Source organism: Pseudophryne corroboree, chromosome 7 (genome assembly GCF_028390025.1).
Source record: "Pseudophryne corroboree isolate aPseCor3 chromosome 7, aPseCor3.hap2, whole genome shotgun sequence".
NCBI lineage: Eukaryota > Metazoa > Chordata > Amphibia > Anura > Myobatrachidae > Pseudophryne > Pseudophryne corroboree.
The window spans coordinates 334,415,658-334,437,913 of NC_086450.1; the positions used below are offsets into that span (position 1 = coordinate 334,415,658).

General features: G+C 44.4%; 1 protein-coding gene and 1 pseudogene across 2 annotated transcripts in view; both read left to right on the plus strand.

The window, feature by feature from the left end:
* The first annotated feature begins 947 nt into the window (after positions 1-947).
* Positions 948-22,256, plus strand: part of BMERB1 (bMERB domain containing 1) — a 501,937-nt gene continuing 480,628 nt past the window's right edge. The window contains exon 1 of one of the 2 annotated variants that reach the window (XM_063934360.1): positions 948-1,271. In XM_063934360.1, coding sequence (XP_063790430.1) covers positions 1,151-1,271 — 121 coding nt within the window. In that variant the 5' untranslated portion in view covers positions 948-1,150. The remainder of the gene's footprint in view (positions 1,272-22,256) is intronic. The other variant, XM_063934361.1, reaches the window with a different exon arrangement.
* On the plus strand, positions 6,000-6,525 carry LOC134943648 (NHP2-like protein 1; annotated as a pseudogene).

Below are 22,256 nucleotides of genomic sequence, written 5' to 3' on the forward strand. Positions count from 1 at the left end.
TTTTGCCTAACACCACATGATGTATCATAAAACAGCAAACATGTCCGATATTGCATTTCAAGGTGATGCTCTGCTGAGCTACATTGATAAGTCATCTTCCATTTACAGCAGCTAATGTCAGTGGAGTACAGTGTCAGTATCTACAGTAAATATACAGTATAGGGCTCATTTCCTAACATTGCGCTCAGATGCAAAATTTGCCTTGAACCCCAGGCATCAATCAGCACACATGCGAGTTTCTGACCAGTAGGCAGAAATGAACATGTAAGTAAATAACAGCACCTGCTGGAGAAAGATGATCATGGCAGGTAGTGAATAATGAATGAGCTGTCTGCACAGGATAACCCCATCTTTCGAGCCACTGAGCGCTGACTATTGCCAATCCCTGCAGCCACTGGGCAGATGTAATGCAATGACATAAACTCCATGTCAGGAGTTCCCATATTTGGCAATAAAAATGAACTTTTAGCTTTCTATTGCAATTTGGATGATATAAGCACGGCTCTATTTCGTTGCTATGGTGTACAGTTACTGCTAATGCAGTGTTAGAGTTAGCAGATCAGGAAACAAGCAAACATTACCGGAAGATCAATAGGAAGATGTATAGGTAATGTGTGCTATGCTAGATTACAGAGTAGCAGCGCACAGTGACAGCTGAGAGTGTCTATTCCTCTACCTGGAGGCTGGACAGTGCACTGCATACACACCTGGGTGCACTATACACAGCACTAGATCTACAAGCACGTTACTGTACATGCTGCTAGAGTAGACATCCGCTTCAGTACAATCCAGGTGCTATGACAAACTTGCTGGAGAGCCTGGTGTGATGAGCCACATTGGGAGCACCTCAGCAGGCAATGGGTTAAACCCGTGCCCCCCATATGCGGTACCCAGCTTTTGCTGGAAAAACTCCTCTGCGCATGCGTGCAGCATCCTTTCTGCTTCTGAAAGCTCCATAGGGACCCGGTAACGTCACAGCCCAGCCCTCCAGCCTCCCCCCTAAAAGCTGAGCTGTGGAGCCAAGAAGGAGACATGAGGATGGAGTGAGTGAGAGCAGGCACAGTCCTCCCTCCTCACCCACCACCTTCTCAGCCTACCAAATATTTACACCAGCCGGGGATCTACACCAAAGGAGAACACAGGAGCAGACATGCACACATCCATAGAGTTAAAGAAATCCATCTCTGCCACCTTGGAGACAGACAAGCCAATGAAGAGCTATGGAGCAGTGGAGGAGACTGACTGGAAGGCAGGGGGGCTGGGGAGAAGAAGTAAGTACCCCTGGCTCATGGTATGCAGACTGTGATGTATGGCATGGTAGCAGTCTCATTATCCAGTATGTTGATTTTCTACTAGCTCAGCTTTACTTGCTGGCAGAATCCCATTCAGCCTGTGTGCAGTATGTGGATGAGCTGCAGCCCTGGTCTCTGCGCTCACATGCTGAGTGTAACATTCTGTGTCCATCTGTTTTGGTATAGAGTTCAATGAATGTCTGCATTTCAGCCACTTCGCATTAATTCCCCAGTTACCTGCCCTACTGCTGACAGTAGTGCATATACAGTACTGCAAAGAGAAGCATTGGATTTACCTAATTACTAATTACAGCCTTAAAGCATTGCAATTATTTACTTTGATTTCCTTTCAATCAGTGTGGTCCTGTGAATATTATTGCACCAACATGCAGATGATTAAGCTCTATATTATTGCATATTACGATGATTAAGCTCTGTATTATTGCATATTAAGATGATTAAGCTCTGTATTATTGCATATTAAGATGATTAAACTCTGTATTATTGTACAATACACTTTCTCTGTCATCTATGTATTAGGTTGATGTTACAAGTTGGCTTTTTGTGACAGCTGAGTTGCTGCTAGATTTTCTGTTTATTTGTCAACTGTAACTATACAATTGTGCTGTATTCTAGGAGAATAATATTGCATGCTGCTAATAACTTTAGTGAGACTATGGGGCACATTATTCACATCCTTATTTCCTAAAAAGGACAGTTATATAAATAAGGTGCGCATGTATCTGTGTTGTTTTATGACCACTTTGTTTATTTCCATGTAAAGGGCTATAAAGTAAAAATAGCTTTCATTATTTATTTTTTTCTTTAAACACAACAATGAGGAACGGGAACAAGAGTATGGGACATACTGAAGTTTAAATTTCATTAAAGCAAGATACAGGGTTCAGATATGGAGACGCAATGCATAAGCTAAATACAGTGTACTGTAGCTGACATTTCAGAACTATATGTGTATTCTAATAGAAACTAATTTGATGTACAATTACTATTATATTTCTTGTTTGATTTTCCCTATTTTCCTAATATGGTCCTTATTATTTTATGTTGCTTTGTTTTGTCTGCCTCATGGCTATAATATACCCTATTTATTCTGCACACAACATATGCATTCACATTATTCTGTTTATCATGACACTTTGATTTTATGGAACTGATAAATTGATGTGGATTTGGTTCTGACTAATGATTTAAGCAGTATGCTTATAAAGTTTGAACTGTTTATGGTGGTCATTTAGAACATTAATGTATCCTTGTTATGTGTTTAATCTGGCTATTGTGTCTCCAGTGCACACTGTGTGGGAGATGAGTCACTGAGGCAAAAAATCATACACAGGAACTTTAATGAGGCACCATTAAACAAACACCATGTATTTCCAACCTTAAGTAGATTTTACCAGGGTAACATTATAGATTACCGTCCTAGATACAAATTGTGGGTGGTCGCTGTATGTTGGCATTATATATTCTACATAGATATTCAGATATTTGCTGGATCTTCACATTTTCTTGTTGTGTTTGATAAGATGTCACATTGATTTCATTATTTTATGGTAATGTGTTAAGTTGTCAAATACAGTTTGGCACTTGGACTAGAGAGACAGGAGGATTGGAGTTTGGGAAGACCTGTGATGATGTCTACTTCATTTTGAAAACATTTGATTGATGGAGGTTCAGTAAGGCTTACTGAATGAATAACATAAACGGATATGGAAAAAAACAAAACAACGTTTTCTTTACCAAGGACTAGGGACAGATTCTTTATAAGTGTCAACTTTGTTTAATATAGAGGAGCATTGGACACCCCAGTCTTCATGCAATAGTACATTACCCTGCAGTGTCAGAACTGCAGGGGGTGGGGGTGGGGCGGTGCGGTGGGGGTTTCAGTTGTTAACGTTCTTGGTAGAGGTGAGGGGGGACCAAGCAATGCATTGTTTGCCAAAATTCTGAAGCCATTGCGTTCCCTCAATGCCCACCGTCTGCCTTAAAAACTAGTGTTTGCACATAGAGGTGATATTAAACTAAAATGTAATTTTTATAGAGTTTTGTGGGAAAAACAGGCTCCTTCTTAGATGTGTGAAGTTCCAGTGATACAATCTATGTGTGGCATTACTGATGTCAGCATGCCCTGGCCGCCTGGAAAAACTGGAATATTACCACACACCAATTTTAAAAACAGTTCATATGCAATGAGGACTAAATTCTTACTGTGTCACAGCATCTAAGTGGGAAAAGCATAGTAATGCCACACTGTTTCTAGGGCCTAAATACCAGGGGGAGGGTCGCCCTCTACTGCACAAGAGGTAGTCCGTTGCAGTAGACCTCAGTTTACAAAATGGAGGGACATTCATTTTTAAAGTACAGTAGAGAAACACGTTGTAGAGAAAGCAGTGAGCCTTAAATCTTGGTTGATTGTTCTGAATTTAGGGGCACATGCAGGATTTCTCGAGGGGTGTTTCCAAATATTTAATTTTAGAGTGATTGTCGCCAGCCCATATTTAGCATGTAACAAGCTATAGTCTGCCCTAAAGTACAGTTTATGTAATACAATATATCAAGTGGCGGTTCTGTGGGCGGTCAAGCATGGCAACTGCCCTGGGTGCTGGGGACTGCGGGTGCAGTCGCAGTCACCCCACCGGCACCCACCCAATCTCACCTGCTGCCAACCTATGTCCTGTCCACAGTTACAGCCTCTGCTGTCCAGGAGCAGGAGGAGGATGGCTGAGAGATCTCCCTATGGCCCCGCCCCTTCCATCTGAAATGCACTTGTAATACCATCTGTACAGAGTATTATAATACATGTCCCCACTGCAGGAGGTCGGCAGCCATTTTCTTGTATACCAGTCTGGCAGCAATATGTTCCCTGGTCGTCTAGTTAAGTTAGGAGCGGCGGACATTTTCCCTTGGTCTTAGCTCTGCCTTCCTTCTATCATCTGTTTAAGGGGTACTACTGTGTGGCATAACGTGTATAAGGTGTACTGAGAATAACGGACATTACTGTGTGGTGTAATGTGGATTGGTACTATTCTGGGCCATGCCCCTAGGTTTTTGACACCCACCTTCGTTGTGCACTGTCCCTATTTTAAATATGCAGTGCGCCAAAGGAAACTTTCGCCCTGAGCACCACAAAGTCTAGAACCGGCTCTGAGTACCCCAGATACAGGCACATTTATCACGGTCAGCCACTTATAAGAACTGAGCTCTATGTAATAGGGTCTGAATTTGTAAAATGTGCGAGTTTACCACTAAACTCGCACATTTTTAGAATTTGGACAGTGTAATAGGATGCAGGAACTTGCAAACTTACATGTTTCCCACGGGTTCAGTATGATTTAACGACGGTCACAGTACTGACGGTCATAGTCCTGAAAGCCATTGGCCTACAGTTAAAATACAGACACGGTCAATATACCGACATTCATTATGCCGACATGTTCGCAATGCCGACATAGTCAGACTATCGACATTTGAAATGCTGACATGTCAAAATACTGACATGAGGTTTTCTGTTTTTTTTCAATGCCAACATAGGTCGACATGGGCATCCACTAAGTGTACTGCGTGTCTGTGCTTCATGCACGGTGCCACCCTGTGCTCGGCACACTATTATATTCCCCATCCAGGTTCACTGGGATGGTAAAGTATGAACAAGTCTGTTTTTGGGCAAAAATTCCTTAAAAATGCATGTTGGCATTTTGACATGTCGGCATTTCAAATGTCAATTTTCTGACTATGTCGGCATTTTGAACATGTCGGCATAATGAATGTCGGTATCTTGACCATGTCAGTATTTTGACTGTCGGTCAATGGCTGTCGGGATTAAGACCGTCGGTATTGTGTCCGTTGGTAAATCAACCCGTTTCCCACAATCCTGCAACTCACAATGGGCAAAACTGCATCCAGATATTTTCCTATGGATAACATACAACTCTGCCAATGTTGTTTTAAACTTGCACCCATAACCTTACCATAAACTTGCCTATAAAGAAACCAGCTTTTTACAGAAGCATGCATAGATCAGTAAGATCTGTGCATACTTCTGTCTGTTAAATAAAAATGAAAACAAATTACATGGGGTCCCCCCTCAAAAGCATAACCAGCCCGGACTTTTTGGAGCCAGGCCTGATTAAAAAGATACAGGGGAAACAATGTGTGAGGTCCCCGGTATTTTTAAAATCAGCACTGGGCTCCACTAGTGGAGAGGTAATGTCACAGCCAGGTGGACATGCTTATGTTGGTCCCTGTGGCCATAGCATTACCCGCCTAACTAGTTAATTCAGGCCCGGGTTTCCTGGGGGAGTGGGGACCAGGGACGTGCTGTGAGGTAAATGGCTCAGGAGGCACTGGCTAGCACCAGAGTCAGATTTACGCATGGTATATGAGCACAAGGGTGCATGTGGGTATTATGTAGAGGTGCAGCAGTATATACTGCTGGAAATGTTGTCAGTTTTGATCAGGCATGTGCGTAAAAGGTAAGCAGGTGGGGCCCTCCCCCAAAAAGTTGTGTTCGCCCCAGGGCACCAAAGGCCAGGGCTGAAGCTCTGGGGTATCCCCAGCACCCCTGGTCTGTGGGTGCCGAGTTAATAGTCCATTAGTGGCTGCATTACTGCTTTCTGCAGCGCAATTCATTTTTCCTCCATGAAGCTTCTGGGCAGAGGGGAACCCGCTAGGACCTGAGCCGGCACAGGCATGACCAAACCAGAGGTGAATCCCAAAGTCTACCCCCTGGCAGATGGGCAGCTTACCAAGACCCTCCTGAACCTCGTGCAGCAAAAGGCTCCAATTACAAGCAACTCCGTAAAGGGTCTAATGAAGCTACAAAAACCCTTAGAGGAATTGCAGAGTTCATTGTAATGGCAGCTGATGCTGAACCCATGGAGATCATTCTTCACCTTCCTCTTCTGTGTGAAGATAAGAATGTCCCTTATGTCTTTGTGCATTCTAAGCTAGCTTTGGGAAGAGCCTGCGGATCCTCAAGACCGGTCATTGCTTGTGCAGTCTCCGTCAAAGAAGGTTCACAACTGAAGCCTCAGATCCAGTCTGTTCAACAAGCCATTGAGAGACTATTGGTATAATTGTGTCTTGAAGTTATGGCAGAAGCCTAAGCTTTCATTTGCTATGAAACAAGGATAGAAAAATCTGTCCTGAAAATCTTTAGTCTGTATAATTCCAAATGGAGTCTCTTGCCAGGTGCTCCTTAAACATCCCTCTTCTGGTCTTCTTAGGTATTCAGTTGTAAGATAATGTTTTAACCTGACAGATAACTCAGTGATATTGCACACTTACTTTCATTGTTATGTTGTACAATATGTATTTTTAATTAAAAAAACAAACGTGGAAAAAAAAAATAAGTCCATTAGTGAGTTTTAGTTTGTAAAAAATATAGTCTTTTACAGGAAGGACTACAGGTCCCAGCAAGCCACTCCCTCATGCTGGTACTTGGAGAACCACAAGTATCAGCATGTGGGTTATTAATACAAAACTCTGATTCTCAGACATATGAAAGAAGTCCAGTCTCAAAAAATATTTCTATTAAATCCCTTCAACCATAACTACTTGAACCAGGTGAAGCACTTCTTGTCTTGTTAATATTTGAACCTTAATGTGTAAGAAATTTTTCAAGAGGGCAGTAACTAAGACAACCTATTGCATTCTTTATCTCTAAACAACACCTATAGCCATAGGCGTGCGCACCCCCCACACGCCATGCCTGCAGCACCGTGATCTGCGGTGGCCGCACTGGGTGCATTGACAGAGAAACTTCCTTCTGTCTCCGCCTCATGATGTGACGCGCACCCGCCCGAGCTCTCTCTCCCTCGTACAGCCCTTGCTCTCCCGGACGCTAACCTTGCTGCTGATTCCTGTGCCCCGGCTCCGAACGCTGCACCCATCACTTGGTCAGATAATACTTTACTGGCCGGCGGATGCGTTGGGTTCTGGAGCGCTGAAGTACAAATCATCCGCCTCACGGTGTCATACCTCCCAACTTTCGCAGCAATGAAATCGGGACTATCGTGCGGCAAAGTCACGCGCCGACTCGAAAATTGACCATTTTTCTGCCTTTTGGGGGCGTGGGCGGACGCCACATCGCATACCTCTCGGATCCTGTCCCGCTGTCCCACCCGTGGGCAGCAGTGTCCCGCGGGCGAGGGGGCAGTTGGAAGAACCTTTGATCACCCGCTGCTCTGCAAAGCAGCTGGTGATCACTGAATACATATTCAGCGCTAGGATGGGAGCCCGAGCAGCTGGGCAGCCCCCACTCCCGTCCTAACGCTGAATATGTATTCAGTGATCACCAGCTGCTTTGCAGAGCAGAGGGTGATCAAAGGCTCTTCCAACTGCCCCCTCGCCCACGGGACACTGCTGCCCGCGGGTGGGACAGGATCCTAGAGGTATGCGATGTGGTGTCCGCCCACGCTCTCTCTTTTCTCATGTGCCAGAGGACAAGTTCAGCAGAGACTGACAGTAAGTCACTGCTCAGTCAGTGACTAAGTAAACTGCAGTGCTGCAGCTGAGCCTGAGTCTGCTCCTGCAGGGAGGGGAGAGGGGGGGGGGGGGGCGTGCAGCCAGCCAGTGGGAATAAACTGTCTGCATGCATGTGCACTCACAAAAAAAAAAGAAGTAGATAAACTTAAATATATTAACTATGCCAAGCATTCAGTACTTTCCCGAGTGTGGGTTTTATGTGTTTCTGGCACTGCTGGAGGAATACCATGTGGCGTAATGTGAACTCGGCTCATACTGTGTGGCTTAATGTGAACTCGGCTCATACTGTGTGGCATAATGTGAATTCGGCTCATACTGTGTGGCATAATGTGAACTCGGCTCATACTGTGTGGCATAATGTGAATTTCGGCTCATACTGTGTGGCAAAATGTGAATTTCGGCTCATACTGTGTGGCGTAATGTGAATTTGGCTCATACTGTATGGTATAATGTGAATAAAGGGCACTACTGTCAGTAGCTGGTGAACATGGGGACATGTTTGACAAATGCTGGTGTCCTGTGGAGGAGGGGTCTGATGGCATAGAAAGAGGCAGATGTGGCTCTGATGGCACATGTGTACATTTTGAATTTGAATTTGACTTGTATTATATTAAAATTCAAATGTTTGGCCCCCAAATATCCGGTACTTTTCAGAGTGTCCTACTCAATATCAGGGTGTAGGTGCTGGGGGTTGCTAGGGGTGGGGTGTGTTTGTGGGGAAAAGATGGGGGGATGCATATGCACATATGTCCCACAGCTCTCTAGTTCTGCCACTGGGTCAGGGATAGGTTGGGGAAGTGTAAGCAGCGATAGGGTGCAGCTGCCGCGGACAGTTAGTACCGGCCGGTGGTCGCACCATTATGTTTCATTTTATTTCTCTGGGGGGAATTATATCTACTTTATTATTAGGAACTAGGGAGAAATTAGATTAAGCCATGTGATATTACTGAATGTAACATAGTGCTAGACATGTCCAAAAGGTGGTGCTAGACACACCCCTCCGGCGGTGCACCCCCTAATAAAATTTGCTGCGCACGCCTATGCCTATAACCGCCATTCTGGCAGCAATGTTAAAATATTTTGTCACTGTTACTTTGTGGATTCCTTTGAGCGTTGCCAAGCAAGTTAGAGTCCCTTGTCTGCTGAGTGTGGATAATGTTCAACGTTAGAACTGTCAAATACAATTACATGCTCGTGGCATTGGCAACAACCGTGGTTTCTTCATTCTGTCATGAACATTTTGAGATTTCTTGGCCTCCTTTTCAAAATATTAAGAGCACCGCTATAAACTTAATTTCTGAACATTATATTCCTTAGTTGGGGAAGATTCCCCTTGAAAAAAGATAAGTCAGTATTTCACATAATATACAGTATATCAAAATCTCAGTTTTACTACCTGAATTATATAAAGTAGATAACTAAATAAGGGGTTGATGTATCAAGCAGAGAAGAATGGAGAAGTGCACAAGTAGAGAATTTGCCCATAGTAACTAATCATCACCTTTGAGGAAGCATTTATCAAGTATACTTTACAAAATGATAGGTAGCTGATGATTGGTTGCTATGGGCAACTTCTTTACTGGTCCACTTCTTCATTCTTTTTACTGCTGGATACATCAGCCCCTAAGGGGTAAATTCAATTAGCTGCAATAAAGTGGTAATTTACCGCAATCAGACTTTTTGTGGACATTGCAAAAAAATTACCACAAAGAGCGGCTTATCGTGGGTTTATGTGTTTATTTTATTTTTATTATGTGTATTTATTATAAGATACTTTAAAAAAAACTTCCATACACTCAAAATGTGATGCCATTATTGACCAATAAAAAATAATAAAAAGACTTCTAAGTGCCTAATTACTAATTAGTCATTCATGTGGGTGTCCCAGGAGTTCAGAACCAAATCCTGACATTTTTACCTTAAAACTATCACTGGTAATTTATCGCAGACAATGGAGTAGGGCTTGTCATGGGTGGCGAGAAAATCTTTTTTTTTTCTGCGAAAACAGCATTTCACAGCTAATTGAAAGTGTAAAAGCTATTTACTTGCTTCTCTGCATAAACTACAGATGTAGCAACGCTCATTGTGGCTGCGTCTAGTTGCACACGTGACTGCGTTGCCTACGATGCGTACCCATTTATATATTCGCACCTGCGACCCATACGCATTGCTGAATTGCGGGTGCTAGGCGTTGCTGCGATGCATGTGCATACGCATCCCAGCAACAGTGAGCCTGGCTACATCTGTAGCAGATAGTGGCAGACTTGTTTTGCAGAAATGCACAGCATAGCATAATACAAAGGACAGGCCCCATACTTCAGTCACCTGCTTTCCTTGGCACCAGTGGTGCCGAGATGGGGGTAGTGGGTACTAATTACCTGGGCCTGGGCAGCTGCAGGGGCCCAGTTCCACTGCCTTTCTGTCTCCTGAGTATACTTATACTTAAGGCCGGTGCCATCTTCCCAGTGATATCTTCAGGAAGATGGAACCTGCATATTGAAAGCGAAGACTCTGGCACTGTGCCAGAGTTTTTGGTCTCTAGTGCACATGCGCCATCTTCCCAAATATCAATGGGAAGATGGCTCTGGCTGAGGAGAGAATGCCGCTTCCCACAAGCAAGGTAGGAAGTGAGTTCCCGCACCTTGGATTGGAGTGGCGCCCTCTGACACTGCGATTATTGCTATGCCTTGATTCATTACATAAATGTAGAGAATATACTTAACATGTGTACCTGAGTTATCAAATCTCATGATTCAGCAGACCCTGTTGTTAACTTTTAAAACTACTGTTGTTGTACTTGTTTCTCTGTGTAATGCTTAATTAAGTAAAAGTAAATTTCTACAATGTGCCCCCTTCCTTAGATCACAGTAAGCAACGCACACTGTAAACATTTGCCCTAGATTGGCTTCAGCTTCGGGTCACGTATTGATCTGTGCAGTGTCATCACTATAGGGGAGCTGTATAAAACCTTTGAGAGAGATAAGGTGGAGAAGTTACCAATAGCAACTAATCAGCTTTTAGCTATCAGTGTGTATGCACTTGCTGATAAAGGGTCCCCGTCGCTCACGATGTCGGACTGGGTACAAATTGTCTAATGTGTACCCACCCTTAGTGCATGCTAGTTTCAGCGGTTTTTTTTTATTTTTAGATTTTGAAAGTAAGTGAAAGTAATTAGTCTCCTCCGGTGTTTGTGTGTGAATCAGTTAGCTAAGTAACACAGCTAGAATCTAAAAGGGATAGCTACTGCTGTGACTTCCAGGTATGGACAAATTCACATGCGTGGCCATTAGGAAAGGACTGGGGAAAGGATTAGCGCTGGCATTCTTTGAGCACTTGCATTCTTTTACCACACATCATGGGGGTGTGCCACAAGTCACAGAGCCGTGTCTTTGCAGTACTCCCCCATCTCAACATGCCAGCCAAGTAGAGTGCCGTGAGACCAGGCCTTCAGGCAGCCAAACCGAACCACCGGGCCATTGGCCCTTCTGGAATTTGCAAAAAGTGCCAGATGGCCAGTCTGCCCCTGGTGACCATTAAGTTGTGTCTGTCACAGTAAGTGCTGGTGGGAAGGGATTCAGGGGATCCTTCTCCATAAAAAAAATTGAGATGCATTAGCCCAAGTCTACTATGGGCTAACTCCATCTGCAGATTACGCTATCTATCAGGGATAAACTCTAGAATGGAAAGCTTGGTAAATTTCATGGGGGCTGATTTTGTCTTTTTCTCCTATAACTGTTTTGGTACATTCTGTGAATGCTTGATTTTTGCAGGTAACCCCCCAAAATGTATATACATTTCCCAGTGGCACTTAATAATATCTGTCTTTTTACATTTATTGCCATCTTCAACCACATACTTCATCTCAGAGTTCAAATATCCATGATTCATCAGGATTTATTAAACTAGTGGAAGGGTTGAAATGGGACCCTGGTTACCAATTCATCACATGTGATGTTCAGGCACTTTACACCAACATCCCACACCAAAAGGGTATTGAAACTGTCAATCAAAGTCTATCTCAAGATGCGAGTATCTCAGAGGGGAAGTGCAATTTTTTTTTGTCAGCTATATTATTTATCCTTTTGCACAGTTATTTTTTGTTTGATCACTGTCACTCTTTACAGGTCCTCAGTACAGTTGATGGGGACCAGGTACACACCCAGTTTTGCGAACATCTACATGGGCAATTTCGAGCAAAACTACATATGGGGAGGTGCCTATGCCGCTAACCTGGTCCTCTAATGTCGCTATATCGACGACCTGTTCTTTGTTTTGAATAGGAATAGTACCTCTGTCACGGATTTTATTGATTATATTAATAACAACAGGTATTGTTTATCCTTCACATGCACTCACCATCCCTTACAATTTACTTTTTTAGATATCACGATGGAGGTGGTGGAGGACTTCTTCACGATTTCCACTTTTAAAAAACGTGTGGATGTGTGTAGTTTCATACCATACTCTAGTAATCATAATAAGGGCCAACTATACCATATTAAAAGAAACTGTACCTCCAATAATAAATATCAAGAGCAAGCAAAGGACCTAATTGAGGCCTTTAAAGATCGTGAATACCCACAAACAGTTCTAGATAAGGTTTTAAGTTAAATTAGTGAGATCGGATATATTGACAATAAACAGATCTAAGAAAAGCGATAGTGGGAATGATCCATCTAAAATGTTTAAAAATAAGTACAGCCTTTCTTTCATATGAAAACACAATGTAGCAGCAAAGAAAATCTCAAACATCTTTAAGAAAAATTATAATCCTTTATTTACAGTGCCAATACTTTGCAGCGAATTAGATAAAACGCCCTCTGTTGTCTTTAGAAAGGCTAGGAGCCTAAAGAATATATTGGCTTAGCTTCTTTAAAGGATCGCTTAGTTGCCTGTGTAAGATGCAACAAAGGATCTTGATAGGCTCTAAAGTCTTTGGGTTCTTCAGGTGCAACCATGCCAGATGTACCACTTGTAGCTTTATACTAAACTAAATCAGTAACATCTTCTGTCTTAAAAAGTATACTCCATAGAGTAATTTATTAATTGTAGCACTATGTGGTGTATCTGTTGAAATGCCCATTCCAACTGTGTTATATGGGTCACACCACATGTTCTCTCAAGCTAAGATTTATGGAGCACAGGAGAAACATTATGAAAAAACATACCAATCACAGTATTTTTCATAATTTCCTTGTCATGATAGAGACCATGTGGGACTTGTGCTGGTAGGACTGGAACATGTCCCAGCCACCAGCAAAGGGGTGAGGGGGGATAATCGCTTCAGAACCCTATGCAGGCAAGAAGCTTCTTGGATTCTGAGGCTTCAATCCCTTAAACCACAGGGTTTAAATTAAACGGTTGATTTAGAGTTTGCCTGACCTCTGTCTCGCCCCCCCCCCTCTTCTGTCCTTGTACTACTGTTATAGTAATTTTTGTTTCCCTATTTGGGATTTACATTTTTTCTTATTATTCATATCCTATTTCATCTCTATTATTTCCCTTTTTGTATATGTGCTAACCCACGAGTGCGGTACGTGCATAATCTAGAAATCATTCTTTCTCCAACTTTTCTATGCATTGGTATTTTAAATCTTCATATATAGACATCTGGACATTCTGTTCAGCTATATTTAACAACTCTTGACACCAATGCAATTTTTCGAATAATAAGTTTCGTTGTAGTGTATAAATAGCCTGAATCCTGTATAAAGATACAAGAGATTAGTCTCTCTGCAAGTGTCGTCTCATTATAAACACAAGTGTGAATATGTGTCATTCAATAAATTATACTTACGCTGTGATAAACCATTGTGGAATTATATCGTACCTATTGCCAGTTCTCATAATTGTTGGATATCATCTTAGAATGCTTTTGTATGGAATTGCAACATTGTCTTTATTCTGATCGAATGTAACCTTTTATTGCTTTTAAAAGTTGAATTGGTAACACTGCACTGAGGTTTGCAATCCAGCTATAGAGAGCCCAGACAAAAGGAATATAATTAATAAAATCATTATAATTAAGATACACCTGGAAACAAGGTATAAAGCTTGTGGATTGCCTCTCTGCAACACTCCTGCTTTTTGAGGAAGCTGCAGTGCTGTGCGGTGAAATGCGTTAAAGGCACAGGTTTCTGAACCTCCCTGGTGGGTGATTAAACATACTTCAACGAGCACTGAGGAATTTTACTTGTATCTGCACTACGGCATGCCAATCATTCTCACCACCCTCTGAAGTATCAGCTGCCTGATTGCACTGAATGTTGGCAGCTGTCACTGACGAGGGGATGTGAGCGAACAGACACACTCAATCACCCGCTGCCACTTCTTCTACCTGGCCTTGCACAAAGCTGCAGCACTGGTCCTGGCGCACAGGGGCTGACGCTAGATTCCTACCATCCATTCCGCCGGCTTTTACCAATGAGAAGACGGGAGCACACGGCCACACTCCGTCACCCGCTGATTCAGGCACATGCTTCAGGCTGCAATGCTGATCCCAGCGCATGGAGGCTGAGGATCGGACACCATCACTGACAGTCACTTGTGGGTGGTGAGATATTCCATTTTGGCATACACGTTTCACATTGACTGTTAATACTTGAGACAACTTGGCTCTTTCTGAGCATTTAAGCTATATTCACAGTACCTCAGTTGTTTTTGATCCAATACCGGGGCAATCCACTGGTCATTCTGCTCAGGAGCCATTACAATTGCTGGATTATCGAAAAAAATAAAAATAAATCAGTGTCCCATGTTTTACTCAGGTGACTTATTTATAGCTACAATTTAATTATGGCTTTTTATGTTTAGTTTTAGTTCATGTTTTATCTAGTGTCAATCTCTGGTAAATTACTGTATGTACCGGGGGGGGGGGGGGGGGGGGGGGGTGTAATATTACTGATTTTATACAATAAATACTATTGATGTATATGTATTGTTGTATGTATTATTAAGCGCCACTAGGAAATTTCTATATATTTGCACTTTATGAGGCTGGCATACCTCTTCTCCTGGTGGCTGCTGATATACATTTTTGCATAAGTACTACTCAGCACAGCGCCTTAGACCATATTTTGTTTTATTTATCCCCCACAAATGGCTGTATTGGGGGATTTCCTGCAAAATTACTGTGATAAACACGTGCTGCAAACCTAATCAAGCATATATATTTTGTAATATGGTGGTATAAGTATACACTATATAGAATAAAGTAGGTAGTATCTTCTGCAATGAAGTTCCTTCCAAACACTCCATGCTGGCAGACAGCTTTTTTAAATATCCTGTTGTGATCCAGGGAGCAACTAAAATAATAACAAAGGAGACAAATGGCTCCTCTAGAATTAACATAATAATACTAGGTCAATTGGAAATGTAGCAATGTGTAAATGAGTTCAGGCCTCCCTGATATAATATCATCAGCATCCTTCTCTAACATACAGTATGGTACTTCAAAAGGATACACACCCCTTCCACTAGCACTAAATTGTAAGTAACTGGCCCATTCCTTATTAGGTACCCAATGTGGCTGACCCTTATTCAGATGGCTTCGGTTTCCGGAACCCCTTTCTTTCCTAAGTAACCACTTGCCTGGCATGGTCGCATCAGCAAGCATGCCAGTAAGCATACCTCCCAACTGTCCCGATTTTCGCGGGACAGTCCCGCTGTCCCACCCGCGGGCCGCAGTGTCCCGCGGTGGGGGCAGTTGGGAGGCTCCTGCACGTGCTGCTCTGCTTAGCAGAGCAGCGATGAATAGACGCTGTGCGCATGCGCACAGCGTCTATTCAGTGCAGACAGAGGGAGAGAGGGCATGCCAGCAGCTCACGGAGCGCTGGGCATGCCCCCTCAATGACGAAATCGGGGGCGTGGCTCGCGATCGCGGGTCCTCCCGCGAGGCCACGCCCCTTTCCCATAGACCACGCCCCTTTTTCGGGAGCGCGCGCAGCTTCGCCGCGCGTGTGTCCCTCTTTGCAAGCGGCTAAAGTTGGGAGGTATGCAGTAAGTGTCTTATCTGACCTGGTCGCACAGGATGCAACCAGTCAGATAGAGAGTGTTTGCAGCGGCAGGGAAGAGAAACTTCCCTCTGCTGCTGCTGTCAGAGGGACCCTCCCCCAGTGTTTGCCGTGCTGCCGATCACTGCTGCATACCTCCCAACATGACCCTGTCCAGGAGGGACACAATGCTCTGCTCCTGGACTTTCCTCTTAATTTATGATTGCCGGAAGCTGTTTTGAACAGGTTAATGGATGAGAAAGGTGTTTCAGCACAGGTGATGGCAATCATAAATTAGGAGGGAAGTCCAGGAGCAGAGCATTCTGTCCCTGCTGGAGAGGGTCATGCTGGGAGGTATACTGCTGATCAGTCAGCACGGCAGGACCACCCACCCAGCGGCGGCAGACAATAGCAGCCGCCGGGGAAGTGTAAATGACCCGTGTACCTGATGGCTGTCCCGGCTTTCAAAATGAAAGCCGCGATGGTCACGATGTTTTGATGTTTGGTGACCGATGTTTGGGGGCAAACTTTTTTTGTTTTTTTTTTCAAATATAATTTTTTTTTTTTAACTAAAATCATTTTGAATAAGGTTAAATACACATTCTACAACTAAATGACTCATTAAAAAAAACATTTTCTGAGTCATTTTTCAAAAAATTATTTGTCAGTTAAGTGGTTAAAGGAGGTCTGGGCTTTGAAGAAGGATCCAATCCCCACCGCTAATGCACATTGGAAACAGAAGTGGTAGGAATCGCAGGGATGTTTGCATATTGGAGCAGCTGTCCATGCCCCTGAGCAATATTGAATTGCTCCAGTATTTTAATATCCACCTCCACAACAGGGACGTGCAGTCAGGGGAGGCAGTGCCTCCCCTGTCATTAATGATTAAAATACAAACAAGATACTTATGACACATATTCTGTGTCATAAGTATATGCTTTACCCCTTATATTATTTTAATCATTTGTACACTGTAAAAAACTGTTTTAAAAGTGTTTAGGAGGCACCGCTCGCGGTGCCTCCCGCTGTCAATGTGAAAGGGCCGGAAGAGGGGGGCGGGGCCAAGCATCGGGCAGTAAAAGCCCATTCAAAATAGCCCTGGAAGCGGCACTGGCATAAGTGTCTCTTTGACAGGGGAGTGCTTTAAGTCCATATGAAAGCACGCCCTTATCACTGTGATTGGCCGGTTTCGGGGGGAAGGAGGGGCAAGCACTCACTCGCAGTCAGGTTGCTGTATAGCCATCCCACTTTTGTCGGAGGGGGCGGGGCCTATCAGACCACCACGGCCGGGCAGTTATTGGTTTCCGCTCTTTACCGCAGCTGGGCAGTCATTAGCTATTGACTTACCCGGCGGCTGCAGGCGCGGAGGGTGAGGGCCTCAGCTGGGCAGCAGAATCTGGCTTCTTTTCCGGGCTCCGTTCCCAGAGGAGCCCTGCGGGCGTGGGGGGAGACATCATGCCGCTTCATGACGTCTGCCATGTCTTGACGTCACGCGCTGGACTCGCCCACACTAGGAGACCGGAGTGTGTATACTGTAGTAGAGCTGGGAGTTCCTGACAGCACCGCACAGCCCCATCCAGTCCCAGCAGAACAACGCAGCAGAACCTTCCAGGCCAGTGGATAGTGAGGAGCAGGCTGTGGCAGACATTAGTGAATCGCAGTGTGAGTTCTGTGTCTTTTTCTTAAAGTGCTTAAATAAAACATAGGAACTCCTTCCTACTCAAACTGTATTGCATTATACTGTAGAGCACTATGCTGTATAAAATGGCAGCTAGGGTGGGATTACAATTACTTTTCTTGAAGGTCCCCAGACCATACACTCTCTAAAGCTGGGTACGCACTATGCCATCTTATGGACAGTTTATCGCTACGAGATGATTTGTAACGATAACTTGTTCACATCGTATAGTGTGTATGCACTATGGGCCTACTTCAGACCTGATCGCTGTTGTGCGAAATCGCACAGCGTCCGACTATCGAATGTCTGCGCATGCGTACGGATTGTAGTGTGCACGCGTAAGGCAAAACTGTGAAAAAATCCAGCTTCTGTTTTGATCGCTAGGTGAACTCAGGCTGGTTGACAGGAAGCGGACGTTTGGGGGTGGTAACTGGCCATTTTCTGGGAGTGTCAGGAAAAACGCAGGCGTGCCCAAGAATTTTCAAGGAGGGTGTGTGACGTCAGCTCCGGCCCCGATCAGCCTGTGTGTATCGCACTGTAGGCGTAAGTCCTGGGCTACGCAAAGACTGGAAAAACCATTAGATGGCATCACGTTCTTCCGGTCACCCTCTCCCTGGCGTTGCCCTCTCCCTGGCTTCACGCTCTTCCTGTCACCCTCTCCTTGGTGTCAGGCTCTTCCTGTCATCCTCACCCTGGCTCCATGCTCTTCCTGTCACCCTCTCTCTGGCGTCACCCTCTCCCTGGCATCACCCTCTCTGTCACCCTCTCCGTTACCCTCAGGACTTCCATTAACTTAATAGCATTGCACAAGTGGCGCTATTAAGTTAATGGAAGCAAATGGACAACAAAATTGCATTCATGTCCTCCTCCCACTCCCTCCCCGGTCTCAAACACTAATATTTATTTTTTATAAAAATGTAAAATATATTAGCTGCCTACTCCTCACAAGTTTGATGAGCAGGCAGGCTGCGGGCATTGGCGGTGACAGCATCAGACCGAGATGCAAATTAGTGGCGAAGGGGGCTTGGGCAGTTAATGGCGGCAATTTTGTAAACAATTGGCGGAGGCGGTGGCCATTAGTGGCGAGGGTAGCGGGCATCATGGGCGGCTGCGGTAGCGGGCATAGGCTCAGGTGCTGTAGCAGGCATCAGCTCAGCAGTGGTAAGGGTCATCGGCGGGACTCAGTAGAGATTATGGCTGCAGTGCCTCACCAGCCACTGACCTCACCGCACGCCACTGCTCCACAACTTACAGCAAGTTAAATATTTAATTATCAGGGGCCAGTCAGAACTGAGGGTTAGACCCTTAACTGGCAAAGGAAACAGTAGATTTAATGAGCCATTTGCAGTTTCACTGTACTGGCCATGTGTACTTACACGTACATGACTTAATCTCTGGACAAACATATGACAATGGCAGGATCAGTCAGGCAGCTTCTGGAGGTAGGCTGCACGCTCTCCCCATCACGTGGTTGGTTGAAGGGACTGCAAGCAGACCCATGTCCTGCAATGTTGTAGTTGTATATTTATTTGTTGCACTGCAATACAGATGTGGACATGAATTACTGTGGGTTTTATTTGCAACTGTGCATGCGCCTAAATCTCTAAAAAGTTGCACTGTACATGCATCCCACGGTGTGCGTACAGAGGACATGAGCAACTGGGCGAAACCATGTTGCACTGCAGATGGGGTAGATGTAACTTGTGCAGAGAGATTTAGATTTGGGTGGGTTATCTTTTTTGTGTGCATGGTAAACATTGCCTGTAGCCCACAAATACTGGACAGCTTTCTTTTTAGACTGCAATTTAGATTTCAGTTTGAACACCCCCCACCCAAATTTAAATCTCTCTACACGTTACATCTGCCCCACCTGCAGTGTAACATGGTTTTGTTCAGTTGTGAGTTTTTTGCTTTACTTACAAACAGCTGCAGCTCCTACCTAATTGTAGTAGGGGGGCTTCTACTACTACCCCCATGCATGGAGAGGTCCAGGCACCAGCGCAGACACCAGGACCGGCACATGTGCAGACGCTGTGGTACGACTGCGCATGCGCAAAACTCCAGCTGCTATGGACTGCAGCCCATAAAAGCCAAATGGAGCTGACACGGATTGCATCTGGCTTCACTGACGGATTTTACCACTGTGGGCTGCAATAAAATCCGCCACTTCCTACAAACATGAATCAGGCCCAGAGTCACAGGACTGATTGAGCCACAGTGACTCTGGACTGTATTGGCTGTTCCTGGTTGGTGATTGGGCAGTGTCTGATGGGTGTGTCATGCGAGTGTCGCAAGAATAGTTGATCATGCTTTATTGCATGCATTGGAGGCCATAATCTGACAGATTCTGCACCTTGCATGGAGTGGATGCAAGTCCTGATGGTGCTTCCGAAGGTTGCGACTGCAGACAAAGTTAAAATAACTAAAAGTTTTCTTCCAGGAAGGCTCCTATATGGTATTTATTTGGGAAATAAGGCGTTGTGTGCAATGACAGACTATGTGCTTGATAATCCTCCTGGCTAAGTGAATGGATGCTAAATCAAAATGATCTTAGATATAGTGACCACATTTTATACACATCCAGTTATACAAGTGAATATCAGAGGAGTCTTGATAAAGTACAGGCAAACCTTCTAAAGACAGGGAAGCAAGTCGTTAAGGATAAATAATGCAGCAACTCTGACAAAGAGAACTCCACTTAATGAAATCCTCACACTCCAATCAATAACTGTGTAATGACATGAAAGCCAGGGATAACCTAACACCACAGAAAAAAACAGGAATTGATTAAATAAAGTTTCAATCTGAATGCAACCAAAAAGAGTCAAAGAATCCATATTACTTTAGACCAGTGGCTCTCAACCTGGGGCACTAGGGAGGTACTCACTGTGACATTCAAGGTACTTAAAATGTTTTCTGTAATGTCGGGGTGGGATATCCAGACAATTTACGAAAGCAGTGTACTAGTCCCATACAGAGGTGTAGCTAGGTGCCATGGTGCCCAGGACAAGGGTATTTTTTAGCACCCACCTTCCCTGCACTCAATTAAGAGCCTAGCCAACAGGTGGTTGCATGTTACATTTGAAAAGAAAACATATTTAAAAAAACCTAAAATTGGTGATATGGCCAGATCTAGGCCTTGTGGAACTCAGGGTGCATAAAAAATATAGGAGTGTGGCTTCATGGGAATGGGGTGTGGCCACAGAATAGTACCAATTCACATTACACAGCACAGTAGTGTCCATTATTCATATTACACCACACAGTAGTACCCCTTATATACGTTATGCTACATAGTAGAGCCCCTTATTCACAATACACCACACAGTAGAGCCCCTTATACCACAGTATAGCCGCTTATACACGGGACAGAGTGGTACTGCAGCAGCCAGGGCAGAAAGGTGTTGTAGAATCTGGAATAGAGACGTGTGCTGCAGCTTCCTCAAGAGAGAAAGATGATGCAGAAGCTGGGGCAGAGAGAGTTTGTCAGGATTCTGATTTAGTCTGTCCCCGGAGGGGGCATTAATGGGTCAGTGTAGGTGTGATGTAATACACGAGGAGACCGAAGAATAGTCCTGCGCATAGGCGCTGATATTTATTATGTCACAGGGATCACAAAGCAATTGAATAACAGGTACAGTAGAATGCAAAACCAGAAATAACAGGAACTGAAGTATGGATGATAACTGGTACAACTGATAATAGGAATAATGAATGGTAACTTAATCCAAGGAAATAAATATTCAAAAGTCACTGGTAACTATGATTGAAACAAACAGAACTCCGGTAATTGTAAAAAGCACACAGTCTCTGTAACATAAAAGTTCTTTAGCCAAGCAAGGCCCAGGCAGGAGACAGTCCTAACTCAGCATGTTTGTTAAGTGCTTTATGCAATGCTGGTAACAAGGTGCATAGGTTAGGCAATGAAGAACACCTGAGGAGAGTCTCTTACTGCAGATGATTAGTAGCAGGCTGTGGCTGGAGTCTGAAGCAGGCAGGAGAACTGAAGACTGGAGAATGAGAGTATCCACTGGAGACAGGAACACGGGGAACCACTGGAGACAGGAACACGGGGAACCAGGAGAACTTGACACACCAAATGTGACTCGTAGGAAAGCTGGAATGGATGCTGGTACTTTTAGTTCCACTGGAACAGGGAAACAACTTGGAAATGCCAGAAATAGGAGATCACTGGAAACAGGATTGCGAACTGGAACTGCTGGGACCTGTAGTTCCACAGGTCCAATACACAGGGGAATATCTGCAGACAGAGGACTGAAGACAGGCATCACCTGTTCAAAGGATGTGACACATTGTCCAAGGCGATGAGAATGAGCCAGGAACTGGAGTTTATACCCCTTGCTCTGTGATGATTGGATGAATCTCTGTGAGAACCCACCCTGCTGAATTGGGTGCCCAGATCAGCTGAGAGTTAACTGGAGCTGGTGATTAACCAGGAGAATGATTCTGTAGACAGTTAATGCAATGCACTGCTGGTTGCTGGCTGGGATCAGTAGTGCACCGGGAGTTAATGCTGTTTAACTAGAAGCACTGTGTACTCCAGGCTGCAGGAGACTGAAGACTGGAACTGAACTGCTGGGACCTGTAGTTCCACAGGTCCAATTCACAGGGGATACTCTGAAGACAGAGGACTGAAGCCAGGAGACGCCTGTTCACTGAAAGTGATGCGATGGAGAATGCAGATTCCTCACAGAGGTGCTGTAACAGCTGGGTAAGACAGAGAAAGACGCTACAGCAACAGGGGCAGAGAATGGTGCTACAGGACAAAAG